The sequence below is a fragment of the Pristiophorus japonicus genome, chromosome 16 (genome assembly GCF_044704955.1).
Source record: "Pristiophorus japonicus isolate sPriJap1 chromosome 16, sPriJap1.hap1, whole genome shotgun sequence".
Taxonomy (NCBI): Eukaryota; Metazoa; Chordata; class Chondrichthyes; family Pristiophoridae; genus Pristiophorus; species Pristiophorus japonicus.
Genome location: NC_091992.1, coordinates 4219426 through 4240225, shown reverse-complemented (window position 1 = coordinate 4240225; position 20800 = coordinate 4219426). Strand labels below are relative to the sequence as shown.

The following is a 20800-nucleotide window of genomic DNA, read 5'->3' as shown; positions in this document are numbered from 1 at the left end:
CCAAATGTCCTTACCCGGTCTGGCCTATAGGTGACTCCAGTCTCACACCAGCGGGGTTGACCTTTAACTGCCCTCAGGGCAACTCCAGGTGGGCAATAAATATTCATTTTCCAGGAATATATTAGCAAAAAGCATCTTCTATCTTGTGCAAGACTTGAATTTACAGAAGATTTTCATCTCAAGTTCAGAGACTGAAACAGCACCGACAATATCAGAGAGGCTGCAAACCTTTATTGATGATTCAGCACAGTAAGTTTTGTAAAAGTTTTAATTCAATCTCATTCAAACACTGAAGCTTGAGCAGGAGTGAGCTCCCCTTCACTCCCGGAGTGAGCTCCCCTTCACTCCCGGTACTTGGTCTTTAGGAGTGTGAAGTCGCGCACCACTTTGTTCAGGTAGGTCTCCAGGTCCCGGAAGATGATGTAGCCTTGCAGCTTGCTGTGCCATTCGTAAGCTGGGTTGAGGACAGTGTGAGGCAGCATCAGGTCCGGGGGGTCGGGGGAGGTGCTGTTCAGGGCTGAGAGCTGCAAACATACAAATAATACAGGGTGTGAATGGGGTACAGGGCCGGGGGGTCTGGGGTACAGGGTCGGGGGGTGAGTACAGAGACGTGGGGGGTTAGGGGTACAGAGCCACGGGGGTCTGGGGTACAGGGCCAGGGGGGTCTGAGGGTACAGAGCCGGGGGGTCTGGGGTACAGGGCCGGGGGGTGAGTACAGAGACGTGGGGGTTAGGGGTACAGGGCCGGGGGGGTCTGGGGTACAGGGCCAGGGGGTCTGGGGGTACAAAGTCGGGGGGGTCTGGGGTACAGGACCAGGGGGGTCTGGGGTACAGGGCCAGGAGTGTCTGGGGGTACAGAGCAGGGGGGGTACAGAGACTTGGGGGCCTGGGGGTACAGGGCCGGGGGGGCGGTCTGGGGTACAAGGCCAGGGGGTCTGGGGGTACAGGGCCAGGGGGTCTGGGGGTACAGGGCCAGGGGGTCTGGGGGGTACAGGGCTGGGGGGTTCTGGGGGTACAGGGCCAGGTGGGGTACAGAGCCAGGGGGTCAAGGGGTACAGATTCATAAATCACAAAGTACCGACGCAACAACAACTTGTATTTATATAGTGCCTTTAATGTAGTGAAACCTCCCATGGGGCATCACAGGAGCGTTATAAGACAAAACGAATGGACACCGAGCCACAGAGGGAGAAATTAGGACAGGTGACAAAAACTTGGTCAGAGGCGGAGAGGTTTAGGAAGGGAGTTCCAGAGCTTGGGGCCCAGGCAGCTGAAGGCACGGCCACCGATGGTGGAGCGATTATAATCGGGGAATGCTCAAGAGGGTAGAATTAGAGGAGCACGGAGATCTCGGGGGATGTGGGGCCGGAGGAGATTACAGAGATAGGGAGGCCACGGAGGGATTTATGACGCAGGTTAATAAGGCCATAAAATAAGCAAACCCAGCACTGGGGTTCATTTCCAGAGGGATAGAATGGGAAAGCAGAGCGGTTATGTTAAACCGGTATCGACCCTTGGTTAGACCACACGGCGCACTGTGTACAGTTCCGGTCTCCATATTACAACAGGGATATGGAAGCACTGGAGAAAGTGCAAGACAGGTTTACAAGCATGGTACCAGAACTGAGAGGTTATAATTATCGGGTAAGACTGAACAAGCTGGTGCTGCTTTCTCTAGAAAAGAGAAGGCTGAGGGTGAGCTGATAGAAGGCTTTAAGATTATGAAAGGGTTGGATCGGGTAAACGTAGAGAAGATGTTCCCACTTGTGGGGAGACCAGAACTCGGGGCCATCAATATCAGACAGTCACTAATAAATCCAATGGGGAATTCGGGAGAAACTTCTTTACCCAGAGCGGGGTGAGAATGTGGAACTCGCTGCCACAGGGAGGGGTTGAGGTGAATAGTATCGATGTATTTAAGGGGAGGCTGGATAAACACATGGGGGAGAAAGGAATAGAAGGATATGGTGATGGGGGGAGATGGAGAGGGTGGGAGGGGGCCATTCCTCTGCTGTACATTCTATGTAATTCCATACAATTCATTACATTTTCCAACAACTCAGGGCTGTTGCTCATTGCTGACTTTAGCTATAAGGAATATTTTATTTTGCACTCTTCTTCCGGTTATTCTGTGGTGAGTGTCTCACCTCCTGACTCCCCAAAGCCTTTCCACCATCTACAAGACACAAGTCAGGAGTGTGATGGAATACTCTCCACTTGCCTGGATGAATGAATCTTCAACAACACTCGAGAAGCTCGACACCATCCAGGACAAAGCAGCCGCTCCATTGGCCCCTCATCCCCCACCTTCAACATTCACTCCCTCCACCACCGGCGCACCGTGGCTGCAGTGTGTACCATCCACAAGATGCACAGTAGCACCTCCCAAACCCACGACCTCTACCATCGAGAAGGACAAGGGCAGCCGATTGGGGTCCTATGATGTATATATCCCTCCATGGCCCTCGCCCCTCCTTATCTCTGTAACCTCCTCCAGCCCCTACACACCTCCCTATCTCTGTAAACCTCCTCCAACCCTACACCCCTCCCTATCTCTGTAACCTCCTCCAGCCCCTACACCCCTCCCTATCTCTGTAACCTCCTCCAACCCTACACCCCTCCCTAACTCTGTAACCCCCTCCAGCCCCGACACACCTCCCTATCTCTGTAACCCCCTCCAGCCCCTACACCCCTCCCTAGCTCTGTAGCCTCCTCCAGCCCCTACACCCCTTCCTATCTCTGTAACCCCTTCCAGCCCCTACACCCCTCCCTATCTCTGAAACCTCTCCAGCCCCTACAACCCTCCCTGGCTCTGTAACCCCCTCCAACCCATACACCCCTCCTTATCTCTGTAACCCCTTCCAGCCCCTACACCCCTCCCTATCTCTGTAAGCCCCTCCAGCCTCTACACCGCTCCCTATCTCTGTAACTTCCTCCAGCCCTATACCCCTCCCTATCTCTGTAACCTCCTCCAGCCCTACACCCCTCCCTATCTCTGTAAGCCCCTCCAGCCCCTACACCCCTCCCTATCTCTATAACTTCCTCCAGCCCTACACCCCTCCCTATCTCTGTAACCTCCTCCAGCCCTACATCCCTCTCTATCTCTGTAAGCCCCTCCAGCCCCTACACCCCTCCCTATCTTTATAACTTCCTCCAGCCCTACACCCCTCCCTATCTCTGTAACCTCCTCCAGCCCCTACACCCCTCCCTATCTCTGTAAGCCCCTCCAGCCTCTGCATCCCTCCCTATCTCTGTAACTTCCTCCAGCCCTACACCCCTCCCTATCTCTGTAACCTCCTCCAGCCCCTACATCCCTCCCTATCTCTGTAACCTCCTCCAGCCCCTACACCCTTCCCGATCTCTGTAACCCCTTTGGCCCCACAACCAATGATGCCTGTAAGATGCCCGACCGCACAGCGCTCCAGGGATCCCATGCAGCCGACTTGCCAACATTTCAATGAGAAAAACCGTGAATGGGGGCCGCACGCACTGTCATGTATTTGCTTCATGGGTTCTTTGCTTAAGAATCCATAGCAACACATTGCTATTAAGAACAAGTTGGTTTATTAACAAAGGTTTAACAATCACACTACACATTACCGATTCATCCACCAGGCTCACAACCACCTGCCCCATCGTGGGTCCCCCGAACCCAACGGACCGGGGTTTTATTGAGTCTTGTGAACATCACATGACTGGCTCAGCCACTCACAATGCAACGGCTCTACTGACCCATAAGTATACTCACGGGTGTATACATTACAGTGCCAAAAATTACAGGGAACATTGCCGAGAACCCTCCGAGATCTCCGCACTCTGCCAATTTTGGCCTTTTGTCCACCGCCAGTATCCATCGTTCCACCATCGGTGGCCGTGCCTTCAGCTGCCTGGGCCCCAAGCTCTGGAACTCCCTCCCTAAACCTCTCCGCCTCTCTCTCCACCTTTAAGATTCTCTTTAAAACCGACCTCTTTCACTGAGCTTTTGGTCACATGCCCAATATCTCCTCCTGTGGCTCGGGGTTAAATCTTGTTTGATTTACGCTCCTGTGAAGCGCCCTGGGATATTTACTACATTAAAGGCACTATATAAATGCAAACTGTTGTTATTTGTGTCCCGATTGCAATTTCGAGGTACAGGTGGGTGAGAGCGGCCTCGATAAACGAGTTAACAAAATGAAGTCGTTATTACTGTCTGTCATTCTCGTTTCTTCCCGCACTGGTCCCTTGGAGAACCGTGTGAAACAGTGGGAGGATTGGCGGGCTGATTAACAGTGAACGCTCCTTCTGTGACCAGCTTTAACCGAGGCAGTGGTTAGCTCTACACGGCAGGAGGGGTCTATGGACCCCCTCAACAGTGAGCGGGGCCCCACACACACTGAACACCAGGATCCTGCTGGATGTCAACCCGGAATTCCGAGCCAGAGCTCCGGTCTGCACTCGCCGGAACTGTCGGGAGCGGGGATCAAACCCTGAACCTTCTGGCTCCAAGGCTGGAACACTCCCATCGAGCCAGAGAATCGCTCCCCAGTAATTAGTAAACGGTGCAGAGAATAACGTATCAGGTCGTCTGAAAACCACACCGAGCGGAGACTCGCGAGTCGCGGAGCACGGCCCCGTTACCCCGGCGGCCCCCCGCTCCCGCCAAGTCACACTCTGCGTCTATCGCGGCCTGCGGATGGAGATCAGACACTCCATCCCTCTCTCCCACCCCGCCCCGCCCGCGCCTGTACCTGGGAGCTGAGCTGTGAGATTAAATCTCGCAGGTCGAGGGAAACCCCTTCCATGGACTTGCTCACTGCCGATTCCTGACAGTCTCGAAGCTCATCGATGCGTTTAAAATCCACGTGTATCCAAAAGACATAGAGATCCTTGGCGTTCAACATTAATCGCTCCACATCCTGCAAACAGCCAGAGAGAGGAGTGATTGGGGAGATGGGGGGTGATTGGGGGGATAGGGGAGGGGGTGGGAGGGTAATTGGGGGCTAGGGGGTGGGGGGTGATTGGGGAGGGGGATGGAGGGGTGATGGGGGGATAGCGGGTGACTGGGGGATGGGGGAGTGACTGGGAGGTGATTGGGGAGGGGGTGGGAGGGTGATTAGGGGGGTGATTGGGGAGGGGGATGGAGGGGTGATTGGGGGTGATGAGGATAGGGGGTGACTGGGGGATGGGGGGTGACTGGGAGGTGATTGGGGAGGGGGTGGGAGGGTGATTAGGGGGGTGATTGGGGAGGGGGATGGAGGAGTGATGGGGGGATTGGGGGTGATGAGGATAGGGGGTGACTGGGGGATGGGGGGTGACTGGGAGGTGATTGGGGAGGGGGAGGGAGGGTGATTAGGGGGGTGATTGGGGAGGGAGGTGGAGGGTGATTGGGGGTGATGAGGATGGGGGATGATTGGGGGCAGGGTAACAGCAAGAGGGGGTGACGGGTGATTGGCGGGGGGGATTGAGGGGCTAGGGGGTGATTCAGGGGGTGATTGGTGGGGTGGGGGGGGCGATTATGGGATGGGGAGTCTGATGGGGTTGGTGGTGAGTGGTGGATGGGGGTAATTAGGGGGGTGAGTGGGGGATGGGGGGGTCAATTGCGGTGGTGGGAGGGGGTGATTGTGTGGGGGGGGTGATTGGGGAGGGGGGCAGTTAATGGATTAACAATGAATGAACAGAACTGCAGCCGTCCCTACCTGCATGTGCAGCCAATAGCGGTACACGATACTACAACGTGGCAAGCTGCTCAAGATCATGTTGTAATCTTCAAAAGAAGAGCTTCCAATTTTCTCGTGTTTCTTCAATCAAAAAACAAGATCTGGTTAGAAAATAATTCTTGCTATTCCTCCAAACCTGAAATATAGGAATAGGAGGAGGCCATTCAGCCCCTCGAGCCAGTTCTATAATTTGATCCGATCATGTCTGATTTTACCTCAACTCCACCGACCCGCCTTCGCTCCATATCCCTCGATCCCCTGACCCACCAAAAATCTATTGGTCACCGTCTTGAAAGCTCCAATTGACCCCCAGCTTTTTTGGGGGAGAGAGTTCCCGATTCCCACGGCCCTTTGTGTGAAGAAGTGCTTCCTGACATCACCCTGAACGGCCGGGCTCTAATTTTAAAGTTCTGCCCCTTGCTCTGGACTCCTTCCACCAGAGGGAATAGTTTCTCTCTATAAGAACATAAGAAATAGGAGCAGGAGTCGGCCATACGGCCCCTCGAGCCTGCTCCACCATTCAATAAGATCATGGCTGATCTGATCCTGGCCTCAGCTCCACTTCCCCGCCCGCTCCCCATAACCCTCGACTCCCTTATCGTTCAAAAATCTATCTATCCTCTCATGAGATGTGGTGATGGACCTTTTCGTGCTCTGTTTCTGTCATGTATCTCACATTACTGTATATAACTGTATCTTACCACGCTATACATGACTGTAACTGGATATGACCTGTAACAATAAGCATACCTTACCACCAGGGGTGCACTTGCAGGAGACACTCCATACCTGTCCCACTGTGGTATATAAAGAGAGGTCTCAGGCAAGTGCAGCACTGGAGAGCTGGAATTAAAGGTGCAGGTCCTGAGTGACCCTGACTTCAGCATGTGTCTCGTGTAAGTCAGTACATTAGAGTCAGGACTTAACAGTGGCGACGAGTTACAGGATCCACAGAATGGCTACCAACAGCTCAGATGAGAAATACAATGCTGGAGACAATTGGGATGATTTTATAGAAAGGTGCCAGCAAAGCTTTGTGACCAAAGACTGGCTGGGCGACGATAAGGCAGACAAGAGAAGAGCCCATCTCTTGACCAGCTGTGGCTCGAAAACATACGCTTTAATGAAAGACCTGCTGGCACCCGAGAAACCAGCAAACAAGTCGTTTGAGGAGTTGAGCACACTGGGGGAGACCACCTGAAGCCAGCGAGCAGCCTACACATGGCCAGACACAGGTTCTACAACTACAGACGCTGTGTGGGCCAGAGCATACCCGACTTCGTGGCGGAATTTCGGAGGCTGGCTAGTTCATGTGAGTTCCCCGATGAACTAAGGAGAGAAGTACTGAGAGACTTTTTTATTGAAGGAATAGGCCACGCAGGCATATTCCAAAAGCTTATAGAGACTAAGAACTTGACTCTAGAGGCAGCAGCACTGGTCGCACAGACGTTCTTGGCAGGCGAAGAAGAAATGAGGCTGATCTATACTTCGGGTACGACAACCAACGAGGCATCGGAACAAGGGGCTCACATTGTGAAACAAACCGCTACCCCCACACACAGACAAAGGCAGGAGAGCAGGCCTTCAACAGCAGACAGTGGCGCCAGAAGCCATCAAAATCAAGGGCCACATGAACGGCCGATCACACCTCATCAATCCACAATGCGAGCAATCAACAACAGATTGAGAGAAGCTCAAGGGAGATCAGCCAGGCGCAGCTCATCCTTCGGAAACAATGGAAACGGTCTGTGTTGGAGATGTGGGGGAAGGCACTCAACCAGGGTGTGTCAATTTCAGCATGCTATTTGCAGGAACTGCAACTACACAGGGCATCTGGCTCGCATGTGCAGAAAAACAGCAGCTCGGCTGGTATACGAATCGGAAGGGTCAGAAAACGGACCAGAAGACGGCTGGAACAGTGCACGGGACGCCGAGGCACAGCGGGTTAACACGATCAATGTCCACTGTTCTTACACCAAGACGCCTCCAATTATGATGAGGGTTCTACTCAATGGGATACCCGTCAACATGGAACTGGACACGGGGGCCAGTCAATCCCTCATGAGCGTTGAACAATTTGAACAGCTGTGGCTGCACAAAAGCAACAGACCAAAACTCACAAAGATCGACACCAAACTAAGGACCTATACTAAAGAAATCGTCCCAGTCCTTGGCAGCGCCATGCTCTCAGTCACACACAAAGGGACAGTGAACCGACTTTCCCTGAGGATTGTCCCCGGGGATCTCCCAGCCCTGTTGGGGAGAAGCTGGCTAGCAGAACTTAATTGGAAATGGGATGATGTTCACGCCATGTCATCAGAGGAACGGACCTCCTGCTCAACAGTTCTAAGCCGTTTTGAACATCTCTTTCAGCCAGGTGTGGGCACCTTCAAAGGGGCTAAAGTTAGAATCTACATCACACAGAATGCCAGACCGGTCCATCACAAGGCCAGAGCTGTGCCCTATGTGATGAGGGTAAAGATTGAAAACGAACTGGACCAGCTTCTGCGGGAAGGCATAATTTCTCCCGTGGAATTCAGCGACTGGGCAAGTCCCATCGTCCCCGTCATGAAGCCTGATGGATCCGTGCGAATCTGTGGGGATTACAAGTCTACCACAAACAGAGTCTCCCTACAGGACCAATACCCGCTGCCCAGAGCGGAGGACCTATTTGCCACGTTGGCTGGAGGAAAACTTTTCTCGAAACTTGACCTCACATCTGCGTATATGATGCAAGAACTGACCGAAAAGTCTAAGCTACTCACCACCATCAACACACATCGAGGCCTTTTTGTGTACAACCGATGCCCATTCAGCATCAGGTCGGCAGCTGCTATATTCCAGCGCAACATGGAGAGTCTGCTCAAGTCCATCCCGGGGACGGTTGTGTTTCAAGATGACATACTCGTCACGGGCAGGGACACCGACTCTCATCTCCGCAAGCTTGAGGAAGTACTAAGTCGATTGGATCGGGTAGGCCTAAGAGTTAAGAAATCCAAGTGTCTGTTTCTCGCACCTGCGGTTGAATTTTTGGGCAGAAGGATTGCCGCTGATGGAATCCGCCCAACCGAATCCAAAACCGAAGCGATTCGCCTGTCACCCAGGCCCCGGAATGTCTCGGAACTGCGCCCCTTTCTCGGGCTACTCAATTACTTTGGGAACTTTATGCAGAACTTGAGCACGCTGCTGGAGCCTTTCCATGTGCTACTCAGAAAGGGGTGCGATTGGTTTTGGGGGGACGCCCAAGAACGCGCCTTCAATAAGGCACGCAACCTTCTATGTTCGAAGAGTGTTTTAGCCTTTTTTGACCCAGGTAAAAAGTTAGTCCTTACGTGTGATGCGTCAGCGTACGGGGTCGGGTACGTTTTACAGCACGTCAATGATGCGGGTAAATTGCAACCCGTTGCTTATGCTTCCAGGTCACTTTCGCGTGCGGAACGCGGGTACGGTATGGTTGAGAAGTAGGCGCTTGCATGCGTGTACAGTGTCAAAAAGATGCACCTATACCTTTTCGGGGCCAAGTTTGCGTTAGAAACCGACCACAAACCCCTCACGTCCCTAATATCCGAGTGCAAGGCAATCAACGGCAACGCCTCGGCACGCATTCAGCGGTGGGCACTCATGCTGGCGTCCTACGACTACACGATAAGGCACAGACCAGGCACAGACAACTGTGCCGACGCGCTCAGCAGGCTACCCCTGGCGACCACAGAAGGGTCCGACGAACAGGACTGTGAGATGGTCATGACAATCAATGACTTTGAATCCACAGGTTCGCCCATGACGGCTCGCCAAATCAGAGCCTGGACGACCAGCGACCCCACGTTATCTCTAGTTAAAAGATGCGTTTTAACCGGTGACTGGGCAGAGGCTCGCGATGCCTGTCCCGAGGAGGTCAAACTCTTCCATAGGCGCATGCATGAACTCTCACGACAGGCAGACTGCCTGATGTGGGGCAGCCGAGTAGTTATGCCCTTACGAGGCAGGGAGGCGTTTGTCAGGGAGCTCCATTGCGAGCACCCGGGGATCGTTCTCATGAAGGCCATAGCCAGATCCCACGTCTGGTGGCCTGGCATTGACGCGGACTTAGAGCTCTGCGTCCGTCGGTGCACCATTTGTGCCCAACTCAGTAATGCCCCCAGGGAGGCCCCCCTAAGCCCCTGGCCCTGGCCCACTAAACCATGGTCGCGGTTGCATGTAGACTATGCGGGCCCATTCATGGGCAAAATGTTCCTCGTAGTCGTTGTTGCATTTTCAAAATGGATCAAGTGCACCATTTTAAACTCGAGCACCACCTCCACCACTGTGGAGAGCCCCAGAACCATGTTTGCAACGCACAGCATTCCTGACATATTGGTCAGTGATAATGGTCCGTGCTTCACCAGCATAGAATTTCACGATTTTATAGTTGACCACGGTGTAAATCACGTTAAGCCGGCACCTTTCAAGCCAGCCTCCAATGGCCAGGCGGAGCGAGCAGTGCAGATCATTAAACAAGGCATGCTCAGAATCCAAGGCCCCATGCTGCAGAGCCACCTATCGCGACTGCTGCTGCCATACAGATCTCGTCCGCATTCGTTGACTGGGGTTCCCCCCGCGCAACTATTGATGAAACGAATCTTAAAGACCAGGCTCTCGTTAATCCTCCCAGACATGCATGAAATTATTGAGGCTAGGCGTCAAAAGCTAACTGAGTACCATGACGGAAATTCGAGGGGGAGGTGGAATGAGATAGGGGACAAAGTGTTTGTGCTAAACTATGGCTGGGGTCCCAAATGGCTTGCAGGGACAGTAACAGACAAAGAGGGATACATGCTACTGGTGGTACAAATAGACAATGGCCAAACCTGCCGGAGGTATGTAGACCAAGTAAAAAGTAGATTCACTGATAACACTGAAGAACCAGAGGCAGACTACAATGTGGAACTCACACTACACCTGGTGGACAGACAGGTGGAACAACCTGAGGAAAGGGCAGTCTCAATAGACAGCCCAGGCGAGATACCAGCAATCACACCGAGCGAAACAGACAGCCCAGGCGAGATACCAGCAATCACACCGAGCGAAACACAGACACCAAGGCAAACAACTGAACCACAACTAAGGCGCTCCAAGCGAGAGCGTAGACCACCTGAGAGACTGAATCTATAAAGGCAATAAGACCTTGGGGGAGGGTGATGTCATGTATCTCACATTACTGTATATAACTGTATCTTACCATGCTATACATGACTGTAACTGGATATGACCTGTAACAATAAGCATACCTTACCACCAGGGGTGCACTTGCAGGAGACACTCTATACCTGTCCCACTGAGGTATATAAAGGGAGGTCTCAGGCAAGTGCAGCACTGGAGAGCTGGAATTAAAGGTGCAGGTCCTGAGTGACCCTGACTTCAGCCTGTGTCTCGTGTAAGTCAGTACATTAGAGTCAGGACTTAACAGTGGCATTTGTTCTACGTCTGGTGGCTTGCTGTAGAGCATTAGACTGCCCGTGTGGACTGGAGTCACGTGCAGGCCAGACTGGGCAGGGGTGAAGGACATTGGTGGGCTGGTGTGGACTGGAGTCACGTGTAGGCCAGACTGGGCAGGGGTGAAGGACATGGGTGGGCCGGTGTGGACTGGAGTCACGTGTAGGCCAGACTGGGCAGGGGTGAAGGACATGGGTGGGCCGGTGTGGACTGGAGTCACGTGTAGGCCAGACTGGGCAGGGGTGAAGGACATCGGTGGGCCCGTGTGGACTGGAGTCACGTGCAGGCCAGACTGGGCAGGGGTGAAGGACATTGGTGGGCCGGTGTGGACTGGAGTCACGTGTAGGCCAGACTGGGCAGGGGTGAAGGACATCAATGGGGTTTTAACAACGATCCACCAATTTCATGCTCACTTTTTCTGCTGTCAACCCAAAAACTACCAGATGTATTGAATTGAACTTCCCAAATTCCCACGGTGGGCTTTGAGCTTAAGACCAATCGACCAATCCCATATCCACTACGCGACCGCGGCCCAAAATCTGCAGCCAACCATCGGTTGCCCTGGGCTACGACCCTCCCACTCCCAATGTCAGGGTCACTGTGATCCTTACATATTTTAGAAGTAAATCTCGGACATCCTGCAAGATTTTCCTGGACAGGTTCAGGCTCCTTTGAAAGGTGATGTTGAGGGTGCTGGAATCGGTTGAAGATGGATTAGCGAAGAGCGTGACTGAGAGAATGAACAGCGAGAGTCCGGCCATCAAACCCATCTGTAGACATCGACAAAGGTTGTTCAGGAGTGAGCGAAAGAGTTCACACATCGCCATGCAACCTATATGCTACCAATCATCTTCCAGTCAGTGTCAGCCGGGATTCAGTGGGCAGCTCTCTCTCTCGCCTCGGAGTCACAAGGTCGTGGGTTCAAGTCCCACTCCAGAGACTCGAGCACAAAAATCTAGGCTGATACTCCAGTGGAGTGCTGCACAGTGGAGGGGCGGTACTGAGGGAGCGCCGCACTGTCGGAGGGGCAGTACTGAGGGAGCGCCGCACTGTCGGAGGGGCGGTACTGAGGGAGCGCTGCACTGTCGGAGGGGCAGTACTGAGGGAGCGCCGCACTGTCGGAGGGGCAGTACTGAGGGAGTGCTGCACTGTCGGAGGGGCAGTACTGAGGGGGCGCCACACTGTCGGAGGGGTAGTGCTGAGGGAGTGCTGCACTGTTGGAGGGTTAGTACTGAGGGAGCGCTGCACTGTCGGAGGGGCAGTACTGAGGGAGCGCTGCACTGTCGGAGGGGCGGTACTGAGGGAGCGCCGCACTGTCGGAGGGGCAGTACTGAGGGAGCGCTGCACTGTCGGAGGGGCGGTACTGAGGGAGCGCCGCACTGTCGGAGGGGCAGTACTGAGGGAGCGCCGCACTGTCGGAGGGGCGGTACTGAGGGAGTGCCGCACTGTCGGAGGGGCAGTACTGAGGGAGTGCTGCACTGTCGGAGGGGCAGTACTGAGGGGGCACCACACTGTCGGAGGGGTAGTGCTGAGGGAGTGCTGCACTGTTGGAGGGTTAGTGCTGAGGGAGCGCTGCACTGTCGGAGGGGCAGTCTTTCAGATGAGGTGTTAAACTGAGGCTCTGTCTGCTCTCTCAGATGTATATAAAAGAACTCACAGTCTTTCTTATTTTGACGAAGAGCAGGGAATTTCTCCCAGGTGTCCTAGCCAATGTTTATCCCTCAACCAACATCACTAAAACAGATTATGTGGCCATTAATCACATTGCTGTTTGTGGGAGCTTGCTGTGTGCAAATTTTCTGCCACGTTTCCTATATTACATTTCAAAAAGTACTTCATTGGCTGTAAAGTGCTTTGGGACATCGTGAGGTGGTGAAAGAACATATATCAGAACATCAGAAATAAGAGCAGGAGTCAGCCATTCGGCCCCTCGAGCCTGCTCCACCATTTAATACGATCATGGCTGATCTGATCATGGACTCAGCTCCACTTCCCTGCCCGCTCCCCATAACCCTTTATTCCCTTATTGCTCAAAAATCTGTCTATCTCCACCTTAAATATATTCAATGGCCCAGCCTTCACAGCTCTCTGGGGCAGAGAATTCCACAGATTTACAACCCTCTGAGAGAAGAAATTCCTCCTCATCTCAGTTTTAAATGGGCGATCCCTTATTCTGAGACTATGTCCCCTAGTTTTAGTTTCCCCTATGAGGGAAATATCCTCTCTGCATCCACCTTGTCCAGCCCCCTCAGAATCTTATATGTTTCGATAAGATCACCTCTCATTCTTCTAAACTCCAATGAGTATAGGCCCAACCTACTCAACCTTTCCTCATAAGACAACCCCCTCATCTCCAGAATCAACCGAGTGAACCTTCTCTGAACAGCCTCCAATGCAAGTATATCCTTCCTAAATATGGAGACCAAAATGCACGCAGTACTCCAGGTGTGGCCTCACCAATACCCTGTACAGTTGTAGCAGGACTTCTCTGCTTTTATACTCTATCCCCCTTGCAATAAAGACCAACATTCCATTGGCCTTCCTGATCACTTGCTGTACCTGCATACTAAGTTTTTGTGTTTCATGCACAAGGACCCCCAGGTCCCGCTGTACTGCGGCATTTTGTAATCTTCCCCATTGAAATAATAACTTGCTTTTTTATTTTTCTTACCAAAGTGGATAACCTCACACTTTCCCACATTATACTCCACATCAAATATTTGCCCACTCACTTAACCTGTCTATATCCCTCTGCAGATTTTTTGCATCCTCCTCACAATTTGCTTTCTCACCCATCTTTGTATCATCAGCAAACTTGACTACATTACACTCGCTCCGTTTATCCAAGTAACTGTTGAAATGCAAGTGCTTTCAGAGGTCAGGCCACAGTAACATCACACGTAGAGTGAATAAGTCGTACACAGAAATTCATACTTGCCTCAGTGATTTTGATGGTGGGGTTCTGATCGAGTTGCAGATGGTACAGTGTAGTTTACTGACCCTGTTACTGGGTTTTATAGGGTATTGGATGGCCCCACCCACCCACCACAAGTTTTATTAAATGTACAATCGTTTATAAAACTACATGTTTTAAAATGAAAAATGCAACTTGGTTTTTTGGGTGCCAGGGTTTTTTCTACAGTCAGATGTCGCTTTTGTTTTTGAGGCTTACCACCAAAGCCCAAAACCTGATACAGACACAAAGAACGTGAGTGGAAATGAAACTGCACAGGCAAACCAGCAATAGATTGTTACTAGTAATAGAAGGTAGGTGTTCGTTTCTATATATAAATGCTGATTTGTTTTGATAATTGGAAATAAATATTAATTTATGGTGATAATTGGACAGGAATATTGATTCGTTGTCATAATTATAGCTATGGTGCAAACATGGACAGAAGAGCTGATTCCAGAGGTGAGATGAGAGTGGCTGCTCTCGTCATCAAGGCAGCATTTGACCGGGTGCAGCATCAAAGAGCCCGAGTTAAACTGACGTCAGTGGGAATCCTGGGGCACTCTCCACTGGCTGGAGTCATACCTCGCACAAAGGAAGATGTTTATTATTTTTTTTTAATGTATTCGTTCATGGGATGTGGGCGTCGCTGGCAAGGCCTCCCAGTCACACACCGTCCCGACTGGGAAATATATCGGCCGTTCCTTCATCGTCGCTGGGTCACAATCCTGGAACTCCCTCCCTAACAGCACTGTGGGAGCACCTTCACCACACGGACTGCAGCGGTTCAAGAAGGCGGCTCACCACCACCTTCTCAAGGGGCAGTTAGATGACGGGCAATAAATGCCGGCCTGGCCAGCGAATGAATAAAAGACATTTATACAGATATTGATTAATGGTGATAATTTGATTTAAAAAATACACTGCCGGGTTGACAGGAAACTGAAATATTGGTGTCAAACACCCTCTGTGAGGAGCCTTCCTGAGTTTGGAGGAAGAGCTTCGGATAAAAGGGAAGTGGTCGATCTAGCTGCTCAGATTGCAACCACCAGAAATGGGGATGTCTTGCGTGGGCTGCCTGGCAGGGTGCTGGGGAAGCCCTTAGACAGGAAAATCCTCTTCCGAGAGAAGAAACGAAAGTCCGACTGAGAAAGGAGAGCAGAATCCCCTCATCAAACCAACTCATTCAAGTGAGACTCCCACTCCACATTTCACCGCGCAGACTTTTACTCTAAACCGCCCGAATTCTGAGAAAGACTCTTTCCCCCTGGGTTCTTTGGGGCTTTCTGCACGTGGGGAGTTACAAGTCGCTCTCGGGGCGGAGGGGAGGTTGTGGCGCAGAGCAATAATCGAGAGATTCAAAGACTGGGGACTGCTCAGGCTGAGCTTTGGGCAATGTGATTGACTCAATCAGTCACCACGTCCCACATCCCTGACTCTGCCCGTGTTTCACAGCACACCTCGCTCCGTCTTAAGTGAAATCTACATCTTCCCATCGCTCAGTGAGATCTGAGACTCTCCAACAACTCGGAATTACTTTGAAGAACAGTGACAGCGAGAGCACAGCCATGGTGCACACAGCAAGATCCCACAACCAGCAGTGAAATGGAGGAGCAGTTCGTCTCGGGGGGGCGGGGGGGGGGGGGTTCTGCACAAGAACATAAGAAATAGGTGCAGGAGTCGGCCATTCGGCCCCTCGAGCCTGCTCCGCCATTTAATAAGATCATGGCTGATCTGATCATGGACTCAGCTCCACTTCCCCGCCCGCTCCCCATAACCCTTTATTTCCTTATCGCTCAAATATCTGTCTATCTCCACCTTAAATATATTCAATGACCCAGCCCCCACAGCTCTCTGGGGCAGAGAATTCCACAGATTTACAACCCTCTGAGAGAAGGAATTCCTCCTCATCTCAGTTTTAAATGGGCGGCCCCTTATTCTGAGACTATGTCCCCTCGTTTTAGTTTCCCCTGAGTGGAAATATCCTCTCTGCATCCACCTTGGCAAACTCCCTCATTATCTTACGTTTCAATTATAACCTCTCCTTCTTCTAAACTCCAATGAGTACAGGCCCAACCTACTCAACCTATCCCCATAAGACAACCCCCTCATCTCTCGTTTCTGTGTCGCTCCTGCCTGCTGAGGAGGGATTGTGAGCCAGGACACAGAGAGAGCTCAGCTTTCCTTCTGTTGGGGACAGAGAGGGTCTTTCATGTCCTCCCGAGGGGGGGGGGGGGCACGCCTCCATTTAACATGGGAGAGAGGATCGAGCTGGAATGGGTCCACCATCCAACAATGAAGACAATGTATGCTGAACACAAGGGGATGGCAGGAAGCCCGATAATCCGGGGGAGAAGCACTGGGGTAGAGCAGGCAGGGTTGGATGATGGGTGGAGAAGGTTGTTGATTGGTGGAAGGAAGAAATCAGGAGAGGGGGCAGAGCCCCGGGGACTCCTAAATGGAAGACAGATCAGAGGATGAACCAGCGAACACAGCGATATGAGAGAGATTAAATAACGTTAAACGTAACTTTCACCATGCGGTGGTACGGAGCCACGTAGCGTTGCAAAGTGACGACAAATAAAATATTATAGAACAGAGGCAAGGAAATCAACGGCGGGGGAGAGAATCAGAAAAGACACTGAGTGGATTGGGTGATAACCAAATCTGAAGGGTTAACAGCATCTTAGATTTAGGGGCACTCAGGCGTAGCAAGGGTAGAATGGGCTATCTACAACAACGGCTGGTGTGCAACGATCACCACATGTTAAAAAATTCCACGCACAGGCATCTTTCACCTGCTCAATTGGAGTTCAGGGCTGGAACATCGGGTCCTTCATTGAAACGTCTGTGGACCCATGTGGAAGCAAGTCATCCCTGTTCGATGGTGAATCAACATAAGGAAGTTTCCACTGCGCGGAAGAGCTGGACGTGACTAGGAGAGTCTGGTGAGTTGGTGTACGGAAGGACATGGGGTGGATCCTGCAAGGACCAGGGGCCATGGTGGTGTCTGCAGAGAGATAGAGTCCACGACACAGCGCTGGGTCAGCCGGGAGTGAGGGAGGGAGGCAGTTCATCAACATCTTCAGAATTAGAACTGGAGGGGAAATGGAGACGGGCTGGGGAGTGAGAAACTGGACCATCACTGGGCCGGACAGGATGAGCCACAGAACGTTCCAGAGACACCTCGGGCAAAGGTGCAGAAGGAGATGGACCCCAGGGCCATCCAGGGATATGGGGATCTGGCGGGAAAGTGGAGTTGAGATCGAAGATCAGCCATGATCTTTTTGAATGGCGGAGCAGGCTCGATGGGCCAAATGGCCGACTCTGGCTCCTAATTCTTATCCTCTGACGAGATTGGTTGACAATGCTTACCAATTGTTCAATGGCTCCTGTAATGGACTCACAAGAATTATTCTGCGGCGAGTGTCTCACCTCCTGACTCACCAAAGCCTGTCCACCATCTACAAGGCACAAGTCAGGAGTGTGATGGAATACTCCCCACTCCAACAACACTCGAGAAGCTCGACACCATCCAGGACAAAGCAGCCGCTTGATCGGCCCCCCATCCACCACCTTCAACACTCACTCCCTCCACCACCGGCGCACCGTGGCTGCAGTGTGTACCGTCTACAAGATGCACTGCAGCAACTCGCCAAGGCTTCTTCAGCAGCACCTCCCAAACCCGCGACCTCTACAACCTAGAAGGACAAGGGCAGCAGGCGCATGGGAACACCACCACCTCCACGTTCCCCTCCCAGTCACACACCATCCTGACTGGGAAATATATCGGCCGTTCCTTCATCGTCGCTGGGTCACAATCCTGGAACTCCCTCCCTAACAGCACTGTGGGAGCACCTTCACCACACGGACTGCAGCGGTTCAAGAAGGGGGCTCACCACCACCTTCTCAAGGGGCAATTAGGGATGGGCAATGTCATGTATGTAACCTCACATAACTGTTACTTTTATGTAACAACACTGTACACTGTATACACCTGAGAAATGCACACCTTGATCACAGGGGGTGAACTTGTGGGAGACACTCCTCACCTGGTCATCCAGGTATATAAAGGGAGGTCCCATGCAGGGTCATCACTTCTTGGTCCTGTGAATAAAGGTTCGGGTCACAGAGTGACCTTGTCTGCAGTATGTGCTGATTTGCTGTAGTGTGTAAGGACACAACATTTGGCGACGAGAAACAGGAATCAACGACGCAAGAGAATGGCCACCGGTAGCACGAAGGAACGGTACTGCGTTGGTGAGGACTGGGACGATTTAGTTGAGAGACTCCAGCAGAGCTTTGTCACGAAGGACTGGCTGGGAGATGCAGTGGCTGACAAGCGAAGGGCGCATCTACTGACCAGCTGTGGACCTAAGACGTATGCGCTGATGAAAGACCTGCTCGCACCCAAGAAGCCGGCAGACAAAACCTTTGAGGAGCTCAGCAAACTGATCGGTGAGTACCTCAAACCGGTGAGTAGTATACACATGGCCCAACACCGATTCTATACGCACCGACGTCGGGAAGGGCAGAGCATACCGGACTTCGTTGCGGACCTTCGGCGCTTGGCCAGCCTCTGTAAGTTCACAGATGCCTGCAGGGGGGAGATGTTAAGGGATTTCTTTATTGAGGGCATTGATCATGCCGGGGTTTTCAGAAAGCTAATTGAGACCAAGGACTTGACCTTGGAAGCAGCGGCGTTGATGGCTCAGACCTTCATGGCGGGGGAGGAGGAAACCAAGATCATATACGCGCGCAACTCTGCTCCCAACGTGGCGATGGAGCAGGGAGTTAGCATGGTAAACGCGACTCAGAACCCCGCAGGCAGGCAAGGGCAATTCAACACCACCCAGGCAGTAACAGACTCTAGGGTGGGCCCGCAACAGAGACAATAGCAGGTCGAACGGACAATTACACCATCACAAGGGACAATATGTCCCGGGATGGGACCATTGACACCCACAAACAGAGTGCTCAAGAGTAATCAGAGAGGAATGCCTGGTAACAGTTCTTTTGTTCACAACAATCTCAGCTCATGCTGGAGGTGCGGGGGCAAACATGCTGCGAAGACCTGCCGGTTTCAACAATTCATCTGCAGAAATTGTAACTTGAGTGGACATTTAGCCAGGATGTGCAGGAAGCCCGCAGCGAGGCTGGTTTACGAAGCGGATGAACCACAAGAGGGGTCTGCAAGGCAGGGGTATGCCTGGGACACAGCAACGGATGCTGAAGTTCAGCGGGTCCAGGTGGCAAACATCCACAGCTCATACACAAAAACGCCACCAATAATGATGAGAGTACTGTTAAATGGCATCCCGGTACGCATGGAGCTGGACACAGGAGCCAGCCAGTCACTTAGGAGTGTCCAACAATTCGAGAAACTGTGGCCACTCAGAGCTAGCAGACCCAAACTAGAACGCATTGACATGCAATTACGGACGTACACCAAAGAGATCATCCCAGTGCTAGGCAGTGCAATGTTGGTGGTCATACATAATGGATCTCAGAACCGGCTGCCACTCTGAATTGTCCCGGGAAATGGTCCTGCGCTTTTGGGGAGGAGGTGGCTAGCCGAGATGATCGGGAAATGGGGGGATGTGCACGCCATTTCATCTGTGGAGTGAAGTTCATGCTCACAGGTCCTACTAAAGTTCGAGTCATTATTTCAACCTGGTGTCAGGACTTTCAAAGGCACCAAAGTAAGGACCACCCCGGACACCAGACCAGTGCACCACAAAGCCAGAGCTGTGCCGTATGTGATGCGGGAGAAAATTGAGAATGAGTTGGACAGGTTGCTAAGAGAGGGCATAATTTCGCCCGTTGAATCAAACGAGTGTCCCTTCAGGACCAATACCCGCTTCCGAGAGCGGAGGATCTTTTTGCCACGCTGGCAGGCGGCAAGCTGGTCACTAAGTTGGACCTCACCTCGGCCTACATGACCAGGAACTGGCCGAAGAATCCAAGCTACTGACCACCATCACCACACACAAGGGGCTGGTTGTCTACAACAGGTGTCTGTTTGGCATTCGTTCAGCAGCCGTTATCTTTCAGAGGAACATGGAAAGCCTGCTCAAATCCATCCCCGGAACAATCGTATTTCAGGACGACATCCTTATCACGGGTCGAGACACCGAGGAACACCTCCACAACCTGGAGGAGGTGCTACGCCGACTGGACCGGGTAGGCCTGCGACTAAAGAAGTCCGAGTGTGTGTTTTTGGCCTCAGAGGTCGAGTTTTTGGGCAGGAGGGTTGCCGCAGACGGGATCCAACCTACCGAATCCAAAATGGAGGCGATCCGTCACGTGCCCAGACCCGGCAACACATCGGAGTTGCGTTCATTTCTGGGACTATTGAACTATTTCGGGAACTTTCTACCGAACTTAAGCACATTGCTGGAGCCACTACACGTGCTCCTGCGTAAGGGTTGCGATTGGTTTTGGGGGGACTGTCAGAAACGGGCTTTCAATCGGGCGCGGAACCTACTTTATTCTAATAAGTTATTGACCCTATACGACCCCCGTAAGAAATTGGTTTTGACATGCGATGCATCATCCTATGGGGTTGGGTGCGTGTTGCAGCAGAGTAATGATGAGGGCCAAATCCAACCTGTGGCTTAGGCTTCCAGGTCGTTCTCCCAAGCAGAAAGGGGATATGGGATGGTTGAAAAGGAAGC

General features: G+C 52.3%; 1 protein-coding gene across 1 annotated transcript; it reads right to left on the bottom strand.

The window, feature by feature from the left end:
- Positions 1-341: 341 nt before the first annotated feature.
- On the bottom strand, positions 342-11940 carry LOC139226903 (cardiotrophin-2). Its single transcript, XM_070857997.1, has 4 exons — positions 11782-11940; positions 5678-5779; positions 4730-4897; positions 342-524 (listed from the first exon to the last, which is right to left on the bottom strand). The coding sequence occupies exons 1-4, from the start codon at positions 11938-11940 to the stop codon at positions 342-344; spliced, it is 612 nt and encodes a 203-aa protein (XP_070714098.1).
- Between the last annotated feature and the right edge of the window lie 8860 nt (positions 11941-20800).

Coding starts and splice junctions, on each gene's coding strand:
- LOC139226903 (XM_070857997.1), bottom strand. CDS start 11,940: ATGGGTTTGATGGCCGGACTCTCGCTGTTCATTCTCTCAGTCACGCTC. Junction 5,780..11,781: donor GAGATTTACTTCTAAAATAT/GTAAGGATCACA, acceptor TTTTGATTGAAG/AAACACGAGAAAATTGGAAG. Junction 4,898..5,677: donor GCTATTGGCTGCACATGCAG/GTAGGGACGGCT, acceptor GGCTGTTTGCAG/GATGTGGAGCGATTAATGTT.